Source organism: Gymnogyps californianus, chromosome 12 (assembly GCF_018139145.2).
Source record: "Gymnogyps californianus isolate 813 chromosome 12, ASM1813914v2, whole genome shotgun sequence".
In the NCBI taxonomy this organism is placed as follows: domain Eukaryota; kingdom Metazoa; phylum Chordata; class Aves; order Accipitriformes; family Cathartidae; genus Gymnogyps; species Gymnogyps californianus.
Genome location: NC_059482.1, coordinates 11,536,682 through 11,556,292, shown reverse-complemented (window position 1 = coordinate 11,556,292; position 19,611 = coordinate 11,536,682). Strand labels below are relative to the sequence as shown.

Genomic DNA, 19,611 nt, shown 5'->3' with positions numbered 1-19,611 from the left:
CTCACTTTAACCACAAGCACAAACAGATGAAACCAAAAGCAAATCCAATGAGCCAAACATGAATCTCACAACAGAAGACTGTGTCTCATCTGAGCATTAAAAAAAAAAGGGGGGCGGGGGGGGGCGGCGGAATTGTACACCAGTGTAGGCTTATAATAGCACAAATAATGCTCTTTTAGAAAAGCAATTTCAGCTGAGAGATGTACCATCTCGGTTGCAGTCCCTGGATTTTACCTTTCCTGGCCCTAAAGGCTCTTCTTGAACAGTCTTTGTGGTGCCAGAAATGCAAGTTTTACTTACTGGCTGGGACCACATACTATGTGGCAGCTCCTTAAAATTCTAGTTGCTGTCAATTGGGGATGCTAATTAAATACACAGAAAGGCAGAAGGATTGAAACAAGAGGGTGCTGGGGGGATGGAGAAGAGGCAGGAGGTCATCAGCCAAACAGCAGTTTTATCTCTCACCTGAAAGACAGACTTTCTGATATAATGTCAAGTATAAAACAAGATCTTAGACCTCCGGGACACAGCATCAATTCAGATTTGGAAGAGAATCTGATCTACTGTATGTAGCTTTTTCAAGGAAGCCAACGATTAAGGATTGAACTGTCTCAACTCCACTTAACTCGTGATAGTTGTGGGTCCTGTGCAAGTGGATGCAGGGCCACCTGTTTATGACTGCTAGACTGCTAAAGCTCATGACTCAAATTATGCTTCACTTTAGTTACCAACAAGGCAGCTAAACAAGCCACATCCTAAAAGTTACTGGTTAAATAACAACCTCAAGGGGAAGAGCTTGTCATCATCCACAGAAGTACACAAACGGTGTTTAATTCACATAATTTGTGCACAAAGTCCTACATAAAATCATCCTACCTTGTCCTTCCAGCAAAGTTTTGATCCTGCTAGACAATAAACAACTTACTCTTAGAAAACATGTACTGCCCTAGCGTTAAGAGGATCATGTAGAGCAATCCAATTTTACATTTTCCTGCAATTTGCAAATTGACAATACTTAGATGATGAGATATATGGTCTTGAGGAAGAAAACAAATTGACATTTTGCTACAGTTGCAATCTAACGTATTAATGCTCCCATTTAATCAACACAGAACTAAGAAATACTACACTGAAAGGCATGTCCAAATTGATTTCATACTCAGTTGTCCTTTAACATGCGAGACAATTTCATTAGTTAAAAAAAAAAAAAGCTAGAATTCTACACCTCCTGTATAACAACACTGTATATGAGACCCTTTTTTGTCAGTTTAACAAATACACTTTGTGTGTATATGGTGATAAAAATCTAAAACATATTCATACACAATGTTAGAATTTTCTACTCTTCTTCAACACAGAGTCTTTCTCCTAACGATTGACTTAGCTGAGCAATAGGGAAGAGGCCATTTAGATGGTCTTCACTGTCATACCCAACAAGTGCAGTTCTGAGGCAAAGGAATTCACTGAGAAACTTTAAACATTAGGTACAATTGCTTAAACTGTCCATCATTTACATCAATCGATTCTGAGGACGAAAAAAAAAAACCAACACAGCAAGCAAAGATTTATTCAACAATGTTTTAAAGTATATGGCACATTACTGTTTAGCCATACAGGTTCAAAATCCATTTTCTGTATGGTGAGTTGTATCATCTCAAAACATTTTTACAAGTGCTACATAACCACCACACGATTAGATTTAAAAAATTCCTGCACATTTTCCAGTCTGAAAAATGGGTCCATGAATGGGGGGTGGGAAAAAAATGGTACTAGCCTTTATTAGCAAACAGAAATACATATTTCTAGAAAACAATGCATTAGAACTACTTTAGAAATCTGCCTTCTACACTTAAGCAATCTGAAGCAAGTGAGAGTAAGTCACTTCTGTAGGATTCGTAACAGCTGTAAACAAAGCTGACTTGAGGGGAGTTACCAGGAACAACACTAGTAAATGGTCCAGGTCTCCTGTCTTAAGTCCCTGTCCCAGACTGCTCCCTCCACTGTACTACCCACTGCTGAGCAGGGCAACCTCCCAAGTACCACCATTCTCCATTTTTACAGCTTGCAGCAACATACAGGCTCTTTGTAGTACAACATACTTTGTTATATGAGAGAGCTATACATAAACTAATGGGAACCATTATATAATTCACTATTATGGCCTCTATTATCAGCATAAAATCAAGTTTGATCACTGCTAGCAGGACAAAAATAACTTAGGGGTGATCTTCAGGGTGAGCAAAGAAACAACCCCTGACCATAGTAGTCATTTTGTCTCAAATGACTATTTATTACAGTGGAAAAATTAATCAAATAGTTTAGGTAATTTTGTTCCAGAAGAAGTTCAAAACGTTCAAAAAGTAAGGCAGGGAAGTAACATCATTAGGGCAAGAAAAAGGCAGCTTCTGACAGGAGCAGATGAACATCCTGCAAGGAGAGCCAGATTCAGCTTTTTCAGGAAATGATACATTATTTCTATTAATATCTGTCACAAAAAAAAACCCAAACCACCAACCAAAAAACAATGCACCAGGGCACAGTCGGTCTAGGAGAAAAAAGACAAATGGGAGCAGGAGGAACACAAAAGGGCCCTAGCAAGCAAATACATCTTGGCCAGGTAGCCAGAAAATGGAAACAAACAAGAACCCAGGAATAAAATACAGCATCATAGCTAGGGCAGAGCCTGGCCGAGTGGAGGACAGAGCGCGCCAACAAGGCGCAGTCATGGGCAGACGGGAGGGAGCGCAGTTTGAAGGAACACATTGCTTGGTATAAACTCCATGGTTTTAGTCCTCTCGGAAGAGATCAATACACGCAAAATACCTGCGTTTCTGTAAAGGAAACATTGGGTACAGGAGAGGTGGATAAGCAGGAAAGCAGGAATGCTGAAATTGGTTTGGGTCTGCGTCAAAAACAAATATAAAATGGAGTGATTTATACACACAGCTACAAAAATCTGAGGAGAGCAGAGTCTAAAAGGAAGCTCGCCCCCTACTCCGCACCCTCAATTAGCAGCATTCACTCTCCACATGCCTACCGCCGGCACGGAGACCAAGTACGCTCTCACAAGAGATGTGACAGCCCCGGAGAAGACAGAAGCAGGAGTCAGGGAGATCAAGGGAAGGCTGGAGTGACGAGTGGTTTGAGGGCACAGTATCTGTCAGAAGAGGGGAGTGGATCTTCAGCACATCCAACAACAAAATCAACGTGTGCTCTTCCATACCGTGAGCACAGGAGGGGAAGACACCAAACAACAAAATCAACGTGTGCTCTTCCATACCGTGAGCACAGGAGGGGAAGACACCAACCAGATCTGTTAAAGGTAGCAAAACAAACAACTTGGTGCCTAGGGATGGAGAGGGATGAGCGTATCCTGGGTCTCAAAAGAGAAATATCTGCTAAACAGCTGGCAATCACCCCTAAAGAATGGAGAAGCACTCCTCCCGGAGTACACCGACAGCACGTTTACCGCAAACCAGGAAGCCAGTGATAAAATATCATTAATCCCTTTAAGTGTTGCAGGAGACATGCTATTAAAATCCCAAATCAAGTGTTAAATGGAGTGGCTTCCTAACTTAATGTTGACTAGTAATAGAATGTGTTACTAATTAAACTCTAGTGTTTAGTGAAATTCAGGGGGGAAAAGGGCTTTTTGGTACTTCAAACTTTGTACATCATTCTCATAAAGAATTGCTGCTGGAGTTAATAACTGTTTATATTTCATGTAGAGGTGTCTCAGATAAAACTGGAGGTATCACTCCACAGATTTTAGAGTCCACCTGTACCTGGAGAGCGTAAGATAACTGAGCATCTACTTGGTCAAAGCAACAGAACATCATACTGCTGTAACAGCAGACAGGACACCAAACAGTCATTAAAAATGGCTTGCTTGTATTATGGAATATTTTATATTTATCACTGGGCAGCAAAAGATGTCTAAATGTCTGCCACCTTGGTGCCCAATACCTCTGACAGAATCACTAAGTTTCCATTTAGGTTGTAGAGGGGAGAACAAAGTAATTATGGAATCAGATTCCAGATTTCAGTTCACATGACACAGAGAAAAGATGATCCCAGCAGAAAGCATGCTCTCAGACTATACAAATGAGTGCCCAGACTTGCAGCAAATTCTGTGCATTATGATCTTCACTGCAGAATTAATATGCTGTCGACAGAGGTGGATGGAGAAAAATACAGCAGGGTGACTGGGAGTCAAGGATCATAAAAAAAAGGCCACCTACTCAACATCTCAGCATGAGCGTTTATTTTAACAGGCTTTTTGATGGGGGGTGTATGTTTCTTTTTTGCCATACACTTGAGCTAAAATGGAAAATGATCTCATTTTAGGATATCATAACAGAATAGACAGTTGTATTTCATTCAAAATTGAGGCCATCATCCTCACATCCCAGAGCAGCCTGTGATGTATTATTTACTGCCTTTTCAAAATACCACACACAGGAAGACGTTTTCACCCCACTAGCAGCCAAACTTCATAAAGAGACAACATCAACGGCCACTAAAAGATCACATCTAGGCAGAAAACTGATCTTTTATTTTACACCTGTAATGCGACATCTTTTCAGAAGATTGTGCACACCAGAATCCCTAATATCTATCTTAATACTGTACAAGGAAGTCAGTAAGAGAAAGAAGCTACTCTTAAAGATTAGCTTTTCCGAAATCTGAAAACCAAATATTCCAATCCCAAAAGTGGAAATGGAGGTAAGGGGGTGGGTCTGTTTGGTTTTAGATACTTAAAGCAAACACAGAGAAACACTGGATGATCTTAGATGCAAAAGAGATTTCCAAAAAAACCACCACTGTATTTCAAGCCATTAGAAACATGTCAAACATTTCATTTCCAAAGAAATATCGATACATTTGATCTGCCATTCAGTATCCTGTCATTAGGAAAAAACATCATTTAATGTGAAATATAAAACAAATTCAACATAACTATGCAACAATTAACGTATAAAAAAGCCTTGTCACTTACTGGCTGATTCCCTCAAACGAAGCTTCTTTGGAGACATTTCCACTATCAGTATTAACACCGCGCTGGGAGGGAAAGATTAAAAAGACCATGATTCTGAGCCAAACACAAGTATTTAAAATTTAAATCATGCGAAGAACCTGATTGCAGTAAGTCTTTTGGAAAACTTATACATAAGTTTACTTATATCACTATAAAAAAATCTATAAATAGGTTTAATAAATATAAATAAATCTTCACTTGAATCACTATAAATAAAAATTGGTTGTTCAAATGTAGACCAATATAAGAAATCATCGGTTTCATATGAGACCAGTGTAGAGGCCGGGTTAGGATGTGCTGCTTAGGAAAATGGCAAGCTTTGATTTCTAATTCCCTTATGTCTTGAGAGGGAGCTAGGAGACCTATATAATAATAAAGGGCAAGAGAATAACAAACTGGCAAGGTTTCTTCTAAAGTAATTTCATTTAAAAATAAATTATTACGCACTGCCTTGGCAATGCTTACTATTTAAATTTGCATGCCGCTCCCCGACAGCTTTGCATTCAAGCAAGTAGCATAAGCAAGAGTATTTTGGCTGCTACACAGCAGATGAACACTTCTGGCATGTGCCTGGGAAACCCTGTGGAGCAGCGTTACAGCTCTGTATCTGGAATGAGACCACAGGAGGAGAGAACCAAGTTTCCATTGAGCCAGCGGAAAGAGAAGTGCTCTTCCCTTCTCTATATACTTCTTCATGGCAGTGGGAGGAATGTGAAAGCATCACAGCTCCATCCTCTCAGCCAAAAATTAGGTGAAAATTCCTGATTACAACAGGATACTCACAGAGTGACAACTATTCAACAACTTGATGGTGCAGAAACGCACAGTAAGAAGCACAAGATGGTCAAATATTCCCTTTCCCACTCATTTCTCTTCAAGAACATGACAGAAAGCTACAGGGTCATCTTTTATATGTGTGTGTGTGTGTGTGTGTGTACACAAATATAAGTGGAAGAAAGACTGAAAACTATTTAGGGCCTCTGTTCTTAATGGATAAAGAAATCAGATCTCATGCTATGTGACTGCTTAAGGAGGGATTTTTTGTTAAGACTTCTGTCTGGCAACTATCATGGGAAAACAAGAAATCCAGGATCTGCCACTGCACTTGCTGTAAGGGAAAACTCAGAGTTAGCAAATCATTTCTTATATAGACTGGAGACAAGAAATCAGATGCTCTTAATAGTGAGGGGTTTACAAAAGACCTGTCAAAGAAAGCAGCTGGAGGAGAGGTGAGGAGGATGAAGAAACTTGCTGGCTTTACCTCCACTCATTCATCCTTCTTCCAGAGAAATAAGCAAGCACCATTCAAAATACCTGGCAGGCATTTGATATCACTCCCTCCTCCCAGAAGTTGTTCTTACCAACCCACTCTATGCAGAAAAAGTATTCACTGAATCCTTGTGGAATTCCCACAGAAAGGTCCAAACATGCTCATGACATGACCAGAGCAGCATAAGAGAAAAAAGGAGTTTGGAGTCATTGTACATAGGCTGGAGGTTGACGTTAGATAGGTTTGTCATGTTTTACCAGAAAACAGATAAAGCTTTTGGCAGAGAAAATACAGACTGGAAGGCCAGAGGTTACAAATCTTGAGATCCTGGAGGGGCCAGAAGACTAGATGACTGTACACAGGTGGCCTCAAATTTGAAAAAGATGGGGAGGAAAAGATAGGGAATGACAGTGCAAAGAAAAGCTGACTAAACTGATCTCCTTATTGAAGAAAATGAGTAGTTATTCTTCGGAATAATATGACTCACCAAAGTAAGGAGCACAGCAGGTTTCTTCGAAGCCAAGACACTGGATATCTAAAAAGAAGTTTTAGATTGCTATTATTTTTCTTTCTTGCCTTCTCATAATCACATCGATACCAATTTCATCAACATTTGCTGTATACAAAGTAAACGAGCTGCAAAGACAAAAATGCTCCTCTGATATCTTTCAGATACTGTAGTATTACCCAAGACATACAACAAGAGTCAGTAGGTCACAAAATATTCAGACAGAAATGCAGTGCTTAAGTTGATGGTGTCCTTTAAAGACATAAATACCAACTATAACTTAAGATTAAGTCTACTGTCATCATTTGGAAGACAGAGGCAATATGAGCAAAAAAGCCGTAATGTCACACAGAAATAAGGAACAGGGTACTCTATCCTCAGCGCACTACTGCATATAAAACACACATGCATTAATATCAGTATTTAGCACACTGTAACATAATTAGTAATGAATATTTACTGTTACTCTCACTGGCTCATCTTTTACTGACTAATACTTCTATTAGGCTCCTTCAGTATCTTTCAAACATTTACAAACTGAGAACAAAATCATTGGGCTTGTAGAGAACTGGGCTCTCAGAGCAGCTGCAGAAAGGTGGGCGCTGAATCACACATTTCTTGAGGCAATGAACAGATGACATAATTCCATGGAGCACAGTTCTACCAACTTGAAACCAGCTTAATAGCACACTAATAATATTAACAAAAGAAAGCATACGACAGTGAGGTTTAAAAATACCAATTCCACATGTATTTTATTTTTCCTCCCCATGAAATATCAGGATTACACACTTACACAGGTTAGTCATTTGTTGACATAAAGCTATCCTGTAAATAAGGCCCCTAGTGTCCTGATGGTGGAAAACCAATTCCTTGGCAAACCAGGCAAAAGTTATAGAAAGAACCTTTGAAAGCTGAACAGTTTCATTGCAAGATTCAACAGCTTCTAACTTCAATACATGTAGTCCAGGTGGAAAACAGCCTTTATATTGGGACAATTTACTGGTCCACATAAAGAGCTCTTTTTCCCCATCAATGAGGTTTTTAAGCAGGAAGGAAGCAGAGAATAGGACTGCAATAAAGGCATTTGTTGATGGAAAGTGACCCAAAACAACTAAGGTGACCCAAAATAAATGCAATTTTTAAAAATAAAACATGTACTTTCCACTTGCAGTTTTCACCATCTGACAGATGAACATTGGCGCGCCTGCACTCTACATGACTCCAACTCACACACGTCAAAAAGCAACCTCTCCACAGCTTCCTCCACCCCCAGCTACTGAAATACAGGATCAAATTCCACTTCATAGCTGGACTCATTATGAAAATGAAATGAAACATCCTCACAGCTGATGAGAGCAAAATTTTTGGTCTAGTGAGTCAGAGTTAGTGCTCTGCAGGGACAGAAGTATCAGAGTCTTCCTTTTCAAGCTGCTCTCCATGAAAATCACCCACAGAGCTTGGCAGGAATACTGCCCTCACCCTGCTGAGCCTTCCTACCAAAGAAAAGATAACTGGCCAGGTGCGTAAGTATACAAACATCTGCTCAGAAATGAAATGAGAAACCTAACTAAGCAAGTCATACTTGCATTTAAAAATATTAATATATTTGCTTATTCAAATATTAGAATGATTCAACATAAACTAAGAGTAAGGCAGGCAGCCTTTCCTCACAGCTGTTTGGAAGCATAAAATAAATGTAGGCTCCTAGGACATGCAACCTTCCTGACAGCAATCTCCTCAAATCTCCAAGGCATTGCAAAATATGTATTTAGTAACATGTTTCTGATGCATAAAGACATAGACTGACAGGTCTCATGATGCACAGAACATGTTTATGAGACTGTCTTTGGATTAAGACCTTAGTGTTCAGCTCAAAATGGCAGCCTTTTTCAAAAACAAAAATTTTAAGTGCTTTATAAGAATGAAGGACACTTTCCAGTAACTGGGGGAGGAAAAAGGTCCCACCAAGTCAGGAGACATCTGGTAAGCAGTGGACTAAAATTGAGCAAAATCATTGCCACATATTGATTTTATATTCACAGAAAAATATTCAGAAACACAGACAACTCACCTCATTCACATAGTGGACTTCATCCACAGCATATTTTTTCTTGAAGAATTCAGGGGGATGAATCCTTTGGAAAACAACAAAAAGAAACATTTGGTTTTAGCTTTACTGTTATATTTAATAAGGCCACAGACAAAGAAATAAAGTCCTCTGCTATCACAATAGAATCAGGTATGAGGAATGTTTTAATACTTATCCTTGACTCCATTTCCCAAAATAGGAGATTACGCAGAAAGTTGCCACGGCTACAAAAAGCAGTTTGCTTTAATCCAGTCCATGCCTGATACTTAGATTTCATGGTCTCCTCCTGAATTAAAGGGGTTTTTTTTCCCATTCACTCTACACAAGACAGTTTTGTTAAAGATTTTTGCCATGCCATTTGTATACAACTTTCCAACTCACCAGATGTTGGAAGGATGTGGCAATAGCAAAAGACTGGTTTGCCCTGTGTTATATTCAAAGAATGAACAAAACATTCATTTTCTACCCTGGTAATCCCTCTGATGCGGAGACGAAGCAGACTGCAGGCTATCAAGACATGGGCTCTGCCGCCTCTATTCCTCAGGACACCAGAGATCCTCTAACTCTGGTCCTCTAACTCAACAGGGTGTGCAACTTTACATGTCCACGTTCAGAACTAAATCACTTCTGCTGTTTTCTCCCGATATCCAACCAGAGACTTTTTTCTAAATGCAACAAGAATGTGAAAGATCTGCTTGCAGTCAGTCGGGGCAGATGCTGGTATGGATCAGTGCTCCAGGGCTCACCCACCAGCCCTCATACCAGTGGCTATACCATTGCTCATTCCTTCACTTTATGGTAGCAGCCAGTTATTCATGAGACTTTAGTCTCTGATTACAATCTCTATCCCCCTGAAACTGAAATAAATACAATCAGTGTAATTCTGAAAATGTAATCTCAAAAGGAAAAAAGAAAAAAACCCACCCAGCTTACATCCTTCCACAGAGTAAAGAAAACAGGAGGAAAAAAAAACCAAACATGGTTGGAAGAGCTGGAGTTTGGAGGATCCTGTGCATTTTGCTTCCTGAGAGACAGCAGGAGAGCAAGTGGTGTGCGCAGAACTGAACCTTCAGCTGTTTAAACGTTGGACTACAGCAGCACAAGACCAATTGGGGAAAGAGTAAATTAGGCTGGAGATGGAAGAACATTTCCAACCCTTGCAGTAAGGAACAGCAGAAGTGGTGGGACAAACAGCTCAGCATCTTTAGGAGGCGCTCCATAACAAAGGCATGTGCCGTAGCTGCCCACAGTAACAGGTGGCTAGAGCTCTGATTTACATAATTTTTTCAGTCTTGTGCACTTGTTTTTCATTTTACATTCCTTTATGCTCCAAACAGTACTGGGCTGAGACATGAATGACAACATGAAAATGTTTATGGTGTTCTCAAGCAGTAAATCATAGATTTTTTTAAGTTTATCTGTGAAAGTACTACTCAAAAGTAACACAGAAATATCTCATTATATGTTCCCTTCTGCAATGCTCCTTTTGTGGACTCTTCCCATCACCGTTGCAGATTTCAAAACAATTATCATCTATCTTCTCTCCCTGGCTAATTTCAAATATAATTAAAAAAAAAAATCACTACATTCTCTTATCTTTCTATACCCTGTATTTTATAGTTCCCTTACCTCCAACTTTTGCATACTCTTTCTCCTACAGGCATCTCCTTTTCCCCTTCTTCATTCTTCACATACTGAAGTACTTTAATATTCCAGAAACATCACGAACAGATTTAGCACTTTCCATTTTTGTTCTCTTTTACAGTTTCAACAATTCATCTGGTATCAGAAGAATCCCAACTGTAAAACCAGATAATTTATGGCCAGTGGTAATTTATGGTAATATATGCTCTTTAGAGCAATACCTCCAAGTACCATTTACAATTAGCTGCATTGTTTGAATCAAAGAACTGTTTCCTGTAAAGTAAATATTTCTTAAAAGTATGCCCACAAATGTGCTGGATTTTATTCACTTCATTTAACGCAGTTTAAGTTGGTCTCATTTTCCAACACGCCAATAAGAAAACTTCTGTCTTTTCACAAGCTGTTTTTCAACTTTTTTGTTTGTTTGTTTGTTAGTTGCCTCCCATAATTGTGTGGTCTACAGCACACTGCTGCTAATTGACTTCTTTGGTTATGGTTAATATTAATCCATTATTGATTCCATTCCAGCTGTAATCCCTCCAACATGTCTTCTTATGTACACTATCACTCTTTTGAGGAACAAAAGTAGCTCACCATCCTCTCAAGGGTGAGGATTTTTTCTCTACTTTGAGAGAAAGAAAACAGCACCTTCCCACAATCCTCCATCCTCTCTCTCAGTTATTAAACCAGGTCATCTTCCAGATACTTTTGACTCCATCACACCTAAGGACAAGCTGCCACTTTTCCCAGATGTGTACCTCCTTGCTGGTCTTGTTCTTGCTACCTTGCTCAGAAGTCAGCAAGACTTTTAATAAGAAGTAGAGTGCCAGACTTCTCAGCTCCTCTCTGAAGCACTCAAGGCTCTGCCTCAGTTCTTTTCTTCAGCCATTTAGCACCTCTGACTGATGGTAAAATAAATTCACATACACTTCCCACAAACTACTATCTCCTGCCCATCCCACGGGAGCCACGATGCTTCAGTGATGAAGCCACCTCTCCCACTGGGAAGATTTCTGCAAAGACCTACCCTACTGCAGAACCATATAGGTGGAAGGAAAAAGTGCACGTGAAAGCCTACATTAGAGCAGAAAAATTCTCTGCTGTCACATATAGAAAAGCAGTAGAGAAGGCAAAAGCTCAGGGAGAAAGAGGAGAAAAGATGATCCTCATTGAGACCTTTCTATATTCTCTCCAGTCTCTTCAATTTTTTTCCCAGTTTAGCGGGGACCTATGAAAGATTATCATGCACCAACATGGTAGTTACTGTAAAAAAGTACCAGTGCAGAGTTCCTTAGCAGATACAGGGCTCAGTATTCATTTTTATCCAATTTAAATGCAAAACAGGCTAAAGTCTAGCACTGACCATCACTGTCACCGGGAATGGTACCTTCCACAGAATGCTCACTGGCATCATGAAAATCAGAAGTTACATTCAGTTATGCTTATTTCAAGTACATCTGATACTTCACAGAGATGAGGAGTACTTCTCTCTACAAATGACTCTCAGGCAGGTAGAATAAGTTAATTGGTTACAATTTTTAGGTTTGGCTTTGTCTTTTGTAACGCTGCTATGGGCTGCCAGTTTCAAAATTCTGATTAATCACTGCAGAGACTACACGCAAGAAACCCCACGGCAAGTCATAAATTAATTAGAAGGATTACCCAAGTGGAAGATATGATCCCAGATATTACTGAATCATGTCTCTCCTTACCTATCAAACCCCCCCCCCTTTTGTAAACAGATGTGAACAGAAGCAATGGTTACATTTCTACAGGCTTTTGGGGCTGGGGGGGGGGCGCCGGGGGGAACGACACACACGACGTGCAAAAATTTTTAGATTCCTCGGCAGCATACATTAGCAAAAACCTACAGAGAATAATGCACGTCAGCCCTAAAAAGGCTCAATATCCTTTCCCTATAGTTTTATAACTCCAGCCAAGCAAATACCAGTGTTCGTTAGAAATGTCAATGGTTCTCTTCCAGAATAGTACAAGTCATCATTTTATCTTATAATGGAAATAAACAACTCCAAACTCCTGGAACAGCATCATGCCCAAATACGCATGCCCAAGTGGATAGGCAAAAATCTGGCATCTCATAGTTTATGGCCATTAGAAAGAAAACGTAAGAGTTCAGCACTTCTATTTATTTACAAGAATACAGTCTTCATTTTTTGTCACCAAAGGATCCCTTAAACAAGGGACTGTCTCTAGTTCACCACTCACAATTCATCACAATTTCCAGTCCAGTGAAAAAGCTTGAGTTATTTTGGGTTAAACATCAAAGCTGCTTACATTCTGCTGATGCTTCCTACATAACTCTTCCCTTTTCCATGTTCTTCTACCCAATCTAGTTCACCTACTTGGTTTCCTACTCTCAAGATTTTCATAGCAATTGGGAAATGCTGAAGAGGGACTGTCATGGTTTAAACCCAGCTGGCAACTAAGCACCACGCAGCTGCTCGCTCACTCTCCCCCACCCAGTGGGATGGGGGAGAGAATTGGAAAAAAAGAACCTCGTGGGCTGAGATAAAGACAGTTTAATAGGACAGAAAGGAATGAAAAATAATGATGATAATAATATGACAATAGTAATACTAAAAGAATTAGAATATACAAAACAAGTGATGCACAATGCAATTGCTCACCACTTGCCAACCGATGCCCAGTTAGTTCCTGAGCAGCGATCCACCCCTCCCAGCCAACTCCCCCCACTTTATATACTGGGCATGATGTCATATGGTATGGAATATCCCTTCGGCCAGTTTGGGTCAGCTGTCCTGGCTGTGTCCCCTCCCAACTTCTCGTGCCCCTCCAGCCTTCTTGCTGGCTGGGCATGAGAAGCTGAAAAATCCTTGACTTAGTATAAACACTACTTAGCAACAGCTAAAAACATCAGTGTGTTATCAACATTATTTTCCTACTAAATCCAAAACACAGCACTATACCAGCTACTAGGAAGAAAATCAACTCTGTCCTAGCCGAAACCAGAACAGGGCCTAAAGATGGGAAGCTACATTTTAAAGAGAAGATTCAAATTCTGATGCCCTGTCTCATTTTAACAGCTAAGGTTTTATTAAAGCACCAAATATTGAAGATTCACCTTTCAACCATAACAAGTGACAACTTTATTACAAAGAAAATTCTACTGATGTAGCAATGGGAAAAAGAGAAGCAGCAGCAGCAATACTTTCACTATAAAAATAGTGTGAAACATTAAGTCAGACAGTAAAGTAATATCCCACGTTAGCTATACCTCATTTCTCTTATACATTGATCAAACACGAAAACCGCCAGCAAAAGAGTAGTAGTATTAAAAACTAGTAACCAGGAATTCCAGTCAGTCAATCAGCTTAGTGAAAACTTCCCAGTTTACTCTAAATTCTTCCATTTGGTTTAACTAAAGTCACAGTGGTACATGATGGCATGTTTAAAAACCAAGATGCTTCACCAAATCACAACCTAATCATGCCAGTGCAGATTTTGCCACCAACTTTGACAGACCACAGTATTATGACTGGCTCCACTTCACTGTGATCCTTCGAACAGGAATGTAATATTGACTCCTCTGTTTATGCATCAGTAAGATGAACAGCTCTGACAGCCTATCTATAAATACACAAAAAAATATATTTTGAAGCTTTTATATAGTTGGACAAAATCCAAACCTCAATTTTTTTTGCAGTATTTTATTAACCATCTTGTGTTTCCACTTTAAACCTAATAAAAACTTGGTCTCATTGTCTAAAATCATTTTAAAGCTGTTGTTCATTACATTGCACAAGAATTCATAACAGCAAATCTTAAGAGATTTGTACAAATTTGACATTACCGTAAGAATTCCATTAAGCAACATTTCTTTGTATTCTAAAGGACTCTGGAGCAATAGCCTTGTAATACCAACACGATAAAAGTGTGTTCTAGTTTTCAGAACTGCATTCAGAAGAGAGGTACAAATGAGATGGATCTAAATCACAAATGCCAAAGAAAAACTGTGAACAGAATTTATAACAGCTGATAGCTATTCCTGAAAGAAACACATCTAAGCCAACTGCTAATATATTTGCAACCTAATTGCCGATATACATTCATATGCATATGTTTTCATTTGCATCTAAACGTTCTTCCAGACAACCTTCAATATATATAACAACTTTTTCCTACTGGTCGCTTTGTACTTGCATTTTTTAATGCTTCTAGGACAGATTTTCACTTTTTAGCTTTTACAGTGGATCAGGTCTAAAATGAAATGCAGCTTGTCCTGAAGTAGTCCAATTTAGCTTTTCTTCAGCATTTCAGTTGGAGTTCCTAACTCAAGATTATTTATCTTTCTGCATAGCCTAGAATATAAAACTATTCCTGTTGGAAAAAAATATTCTTAATGGTATGTTCATTACAAAAATTTGAGAAATTCTAGTTGGGACTAATTTCAAAACATTTTCTACACATTTTACATTTTGTTACTGAACGATTACAGACACACACTCAAATAGATACGTATGTATACACCTCAGAAATGACCTGAGCACCTTTAGCACAGCAAGTCAACAGCAGGAGGTCCCAAGCTTCCTGAAGTGTGGCAAGTTGACAGCATCGTCTCCTCTAAAAGTTGCATAGGATTCCTCCTCCCCACAACACATATTAATCAAAAAACTTTAGCTTTCTGCACCCTGTTAACACAAGAAGCCACACTGTTCGCTGCGTCAGCCAGTTCTGCACCAGTTTGCTAACAGACATCCAGTCTAAGAAAAAGTCCACTGAATTGCAAGGTCCCTCTACAGGGCTGTCTTAATTTCAGCGCTACTTTTACATACCTTACATTTCCTAACATATCTGCAAGTGATTCACAGATTATAAAAGCCAGGAGGCATCAGAATAAGCACATGTATTTCATTTTTAGTTTGACTTCTAGATGCTTTCATTTTCAGACATCTGATATTGTTATATGTTCGACTGTTAGATTTTGCTAACAGCATCCTCTCTCTCTTCCCTACTCAAATTCTTACAGCAGCCTAGAGAAGCCCTTGGTCAGCTCTTTTAAAATATTTGGATAAAAACATGACCTTTAGGAGCTACTTAATTTTCTCTAGGTTTACTGCTGGAATAGAAACTAGTTCATCGCCATCACTTTGTGATGCTTCACATATTTTTTGTTTCTCTCAAATACAGAATGAAAATACTTTATTGAACATTTACCTCAATAACAATGCAGAAATGGCAGTTGCACCATTTCCATCTACTAGCAGAAGCTGTTTGAATTGTAACTGCCCTGTTTGCTTTCTCTTTCGTGTTGTACTAATTCTTTGCCTTAAGCTTGTCCTGTCATCCACTTGGGATTGTTCAGAGCTCCCCGTTAGCTAAGTTTTCTCGTGATCAGCTTGTCACAATAGGCAGACACATGAGAACCATCAGCGCACTTATAATTAGTATAGGTTTCATGTTCACTTATACATTACAAAAAACAGTTCTTCATTTCTGTTGCTTTACACCTACACAATTTATAACAAACCTTCAATATTAAGATCTGAATGGTTTTACAGAATTCCTTAAGTCTTCACATCTGGCCTTGTTTGTGTTTTGAAGCTATTCTGAAAGAAGGATGCCTTACTGCACTGTTACATATAAGAAAGCAATAGGTGTATCCTAACATAAGCTCCAATGTGAGGTAACTGTTCTCCTGCAAAAGGAAACACTAGGTTAATACCACATGGCACAGACGACAAAGCAGTATTCCAGGCTGTCTGACCACACATGCTATCAATTAATGTATATTAGGGCCAAATAATGAGAATCACCTGCAATTTTTAAGCACTGAATCTGGCTTTAGCCAAAAAAAAAATTGGCATTAATTTAATGTATTTTTAAAAAAGGTTCAGTAGGAATCTCTATATGAAAGTCAACAACCATTCTGAGGATCTCTTAGGACATCAGGGAGGAAGACAGCAAGTACTGACACAAAGCAAGACATGCCATACTAAAGACTATTTCCTGCAATTAAAATACAGATCCACAAGTCCTGTGCACTACTTATTGTCTTGCAGATCCACAGCTCCTGGCAGTTACCAGAAAGTGATGTTCTTACAAGAAGTAATTAAAAGTAAGAATTAACATAGTTGGAACAATAACAGAATAAGCAAATATCAAAGACACTATTCATGACAAAGTCTAAAGCAAAAGGGTTTCTACACAATAATGTTCAGGGTACAGTGCTCTCTTAAAAGATCCTACAAGTATTATTGCCTAAAATGCATGAAAAACTGTCCAAGCTCATATCACAAAATCAGAAGAGGAAGATTCTTGATGCAGTGAGACAGAAAAGCTAAACTAGCAAACTTCACAGTAAAGCTTTGTGCTTTAAAGGGGTACAACAGTATTGCTTCCTCCATTCCACCCTAACTTTCACATTCAGAGTAACAGATATAAAACGCCACTTTATGGCAAACTCGCTTTGTCTTGAGCAAATAGTCTCTACTAAGCAAAGTAAATGCCTACGTTAGCCTGCGCATACTGCCTGTATATGGCACTGCGGCATGCACACATTTACTGCCAGCAAGTCATTGCATGACTTACATCGCGTTTTTCCTCATTTACATGAGGGGAAACACATGCACAAGAAGTAAGTTGGACAAGCATAGTCTTCAGCAATTGAAGTTCTACACAGTCAACAACTCATTTCTCAGGCCTTGCTAGAATGAGCTTAAAGCAGAGTAAAAGTTTCAGTGAGACTGCATACAAAGAATAAGAACCTTGGCAAAAATTAAAGCAGATGAATAGAAACACAGCAGCAAAGCACGTAGAGCTGAATGAGGAAAAGGGATACAAGAGCAATGTTTTAATGCTGTCAGATTCACCAATAAACTCCCTCCTCATTACAACATCATCAAGTTAACAGATGGCAAAGCATTAACCAAACAAGAGGGTGTCGAGAACTGCTAGGAAGAACAACACAGGAGGCTTTACAAGATACCAGCAGATGTTCCTGACTTTGTCCAAAAAAATGCAATCACCAGTATATCCAAAAGGAATTTCACCATCTCAAACAAGAAGATTAAAAGGCATCAAGCTAGATTTAAAACAAAACAGTACTAATGGGCTCACTGGTATCACAGGCAGCCTCCAGCAATGTCTTGACTACCTTAATGTTACTCCCTTTCCACATTTCTCTAGATTTCTGTTTTATCCTTTGAAAGACAGAAGTACCTGCATACACATAAACTCAGACTCCTTGCTCCTTTTGATACAGTCCAGAGCAAGATCGATTTTGAGAAAATAACAGAACTTAAAAGAAATTGAATTGAAGATGAAGACTCAAACTGATTTGACTGGAAAAGGCAACCAGGGCTGTAACTGAAGCCACGTCTGGCAGAGGGACAGAACGGTAGAGTCCACGTGCATGATGCTGTACACAGGATGCTGGGTATATGATACTGGACTTCCCACTGCTACACACAGATTATGCAGAAGCAGAATAACTATGAGCAACATACAGACCAGAAATCAGAAATAAAGTATTGAGGAGACTCTCACGGTTCTTCCTAATAGAAGCCAAGCTCTGAACTACCTATTTCATCTACTTCAAATATACAGTCTCACTGCTCCTGCTCAGCTATTCCCACCACAGGCATTCCCAAAAGATGAAAAGTTCTTTAGGCTTTCTATAAATTCTACTTCAAGAGGCAGTGCCTCAATTAGACATTTAAGAGATACTATCAAGAGCTACCCAAAAAAACAAAAACACAGAAAACTTGCAATTGGTAACCTTTGCTTTATTTCTCTGCAAATAAAATTCTTCCTTGGAGAGAAGGGCTCTATACTAGTACAGAAAAAACTGTAACAAAGGAAATGTTTATACACTGAAATCCCTGAAAGATTTCTTGTAGCATAAGACTGCTGACAAATACTCATTAGAAAGCTCTCTTCCCAAAAAAAGAGCACAAAAAGAATTACAGTGGTTAAGAGGGTAAGTACAATTTCTAGGTCACTATGTAGTAACCGTGTTCCACTCAAACACTGGTCTCAGTTCATGCTTCTTAACTGAGAAAGTTACATACTAAATCTGTCAATAGCAGATGTTCTGCTTTTACTCTGGAAAAATGCCTATATTGGGGGGGAAATGAGCAATATTTTATGTCCCACACATAAAAGCACTATAGCAAGCTCTGGAATGCGTGTAGCATGTCCCACAGCTCCCATATTAATCGGTAATAGCATGAAAGAAAGCAGTACTGATGTTTACAGTAGCATTAAGATGACCTGAACAGCTTTAAGAAGGGGATGATAATATTCCCATCTTACAACTTATAAAGAAAACTAAACCACAAAGAAATTAAAGGAACTTGCCATGACAACTCATTGGGCATAAAAAAAAGGCAGAACCTACCCATGCAAACAGTGCCCGATCCACTATGCCACGTGGCATCTGTAAGACAAAGAAGTACCTGGCATCCCCCAGGACTAGGGTCAAGGCCACACGCTCTGACACCCAGAGCTCCAGAAAGCACACAGGCAAAGGGGTACGCTGCAAGTAAAACACAATCTGCCTGTTTTTCACTCACATGTAGCTTTTAACAAGCATTAATATTCATTATGCTTTTCCCTATCCTATTTTAATAAAACAGTTGGGATTGTTTTTTCCTCTTTCAGAGGAAACAGAGACAACATTCTTTCAGGGAGTCCTTCCTGAGCATACAGAAAGACACAGCACAGGTCACAGGGAATAAAAAACCTAAAGAAAACAGTTAACATCAAGAGCTGAGAACATGGAATTTTAGAAGTGCAAGAATAGAGGCACCACTGTAGGTATTTCACTGGAGAGTTTTTTCACTGAAGTGCCTTCTCAAATCCAGGCCGACAAGAAGCAGAGAGCTCTGCACCCAAACCGGGCAGCTGCACAGCAGAAGGCAGCGTAGAGGTGCAGAGCCTTGTTGGAGCACTGCTGGAAAATCCCCATGGGCATTCCTTTTGCTGCAGCTTACCTTCCTACCAGCAGCAGCTGAGTCCTTGGAGGAAAAACACATGGCATACCTGATCAAAAGAAAACTTGGATGCTCTGATACTTC

The 19,611-nt window shown here is 39.3% G+C and overlaps 1 protein-coding gene across 5 annotated transcripts in view; it reads right to left on the bottom strand.

Moving 5' to 3' along the window:
* Positions 1-19,611, bottom strand: part of PEPD (peptidase D) — a 142,606-nt gene that overhangs the window by 110,294 nt on the left and 12,701 nt on the right. For 4 of the 5 annotated variants that reach the window (XM_050903925.1, XM_050903927.1, XM_050903926.1 and 1 more), the window contains 3 exons: positions 8,891-8,954; positions 6,796-6,843; positions 5,000-5,061 (listed from right to left, as the gene is read on the bottom strand). In XM_050903925.1, coding sequence (XP_050759882.1) covers positions 5,000-5,061; positions 6,796-6,843; positions 8,891-8,954 — 174 coding nt within the window. The remainder of the gene's footprint in view (positions 1-4,999; positions 5,062-6,795; positions 6,844-8,890; positions 8,955-19,611) is intronic. The other variant, XM_050903928.1, reaches the window with a different exon arrangement.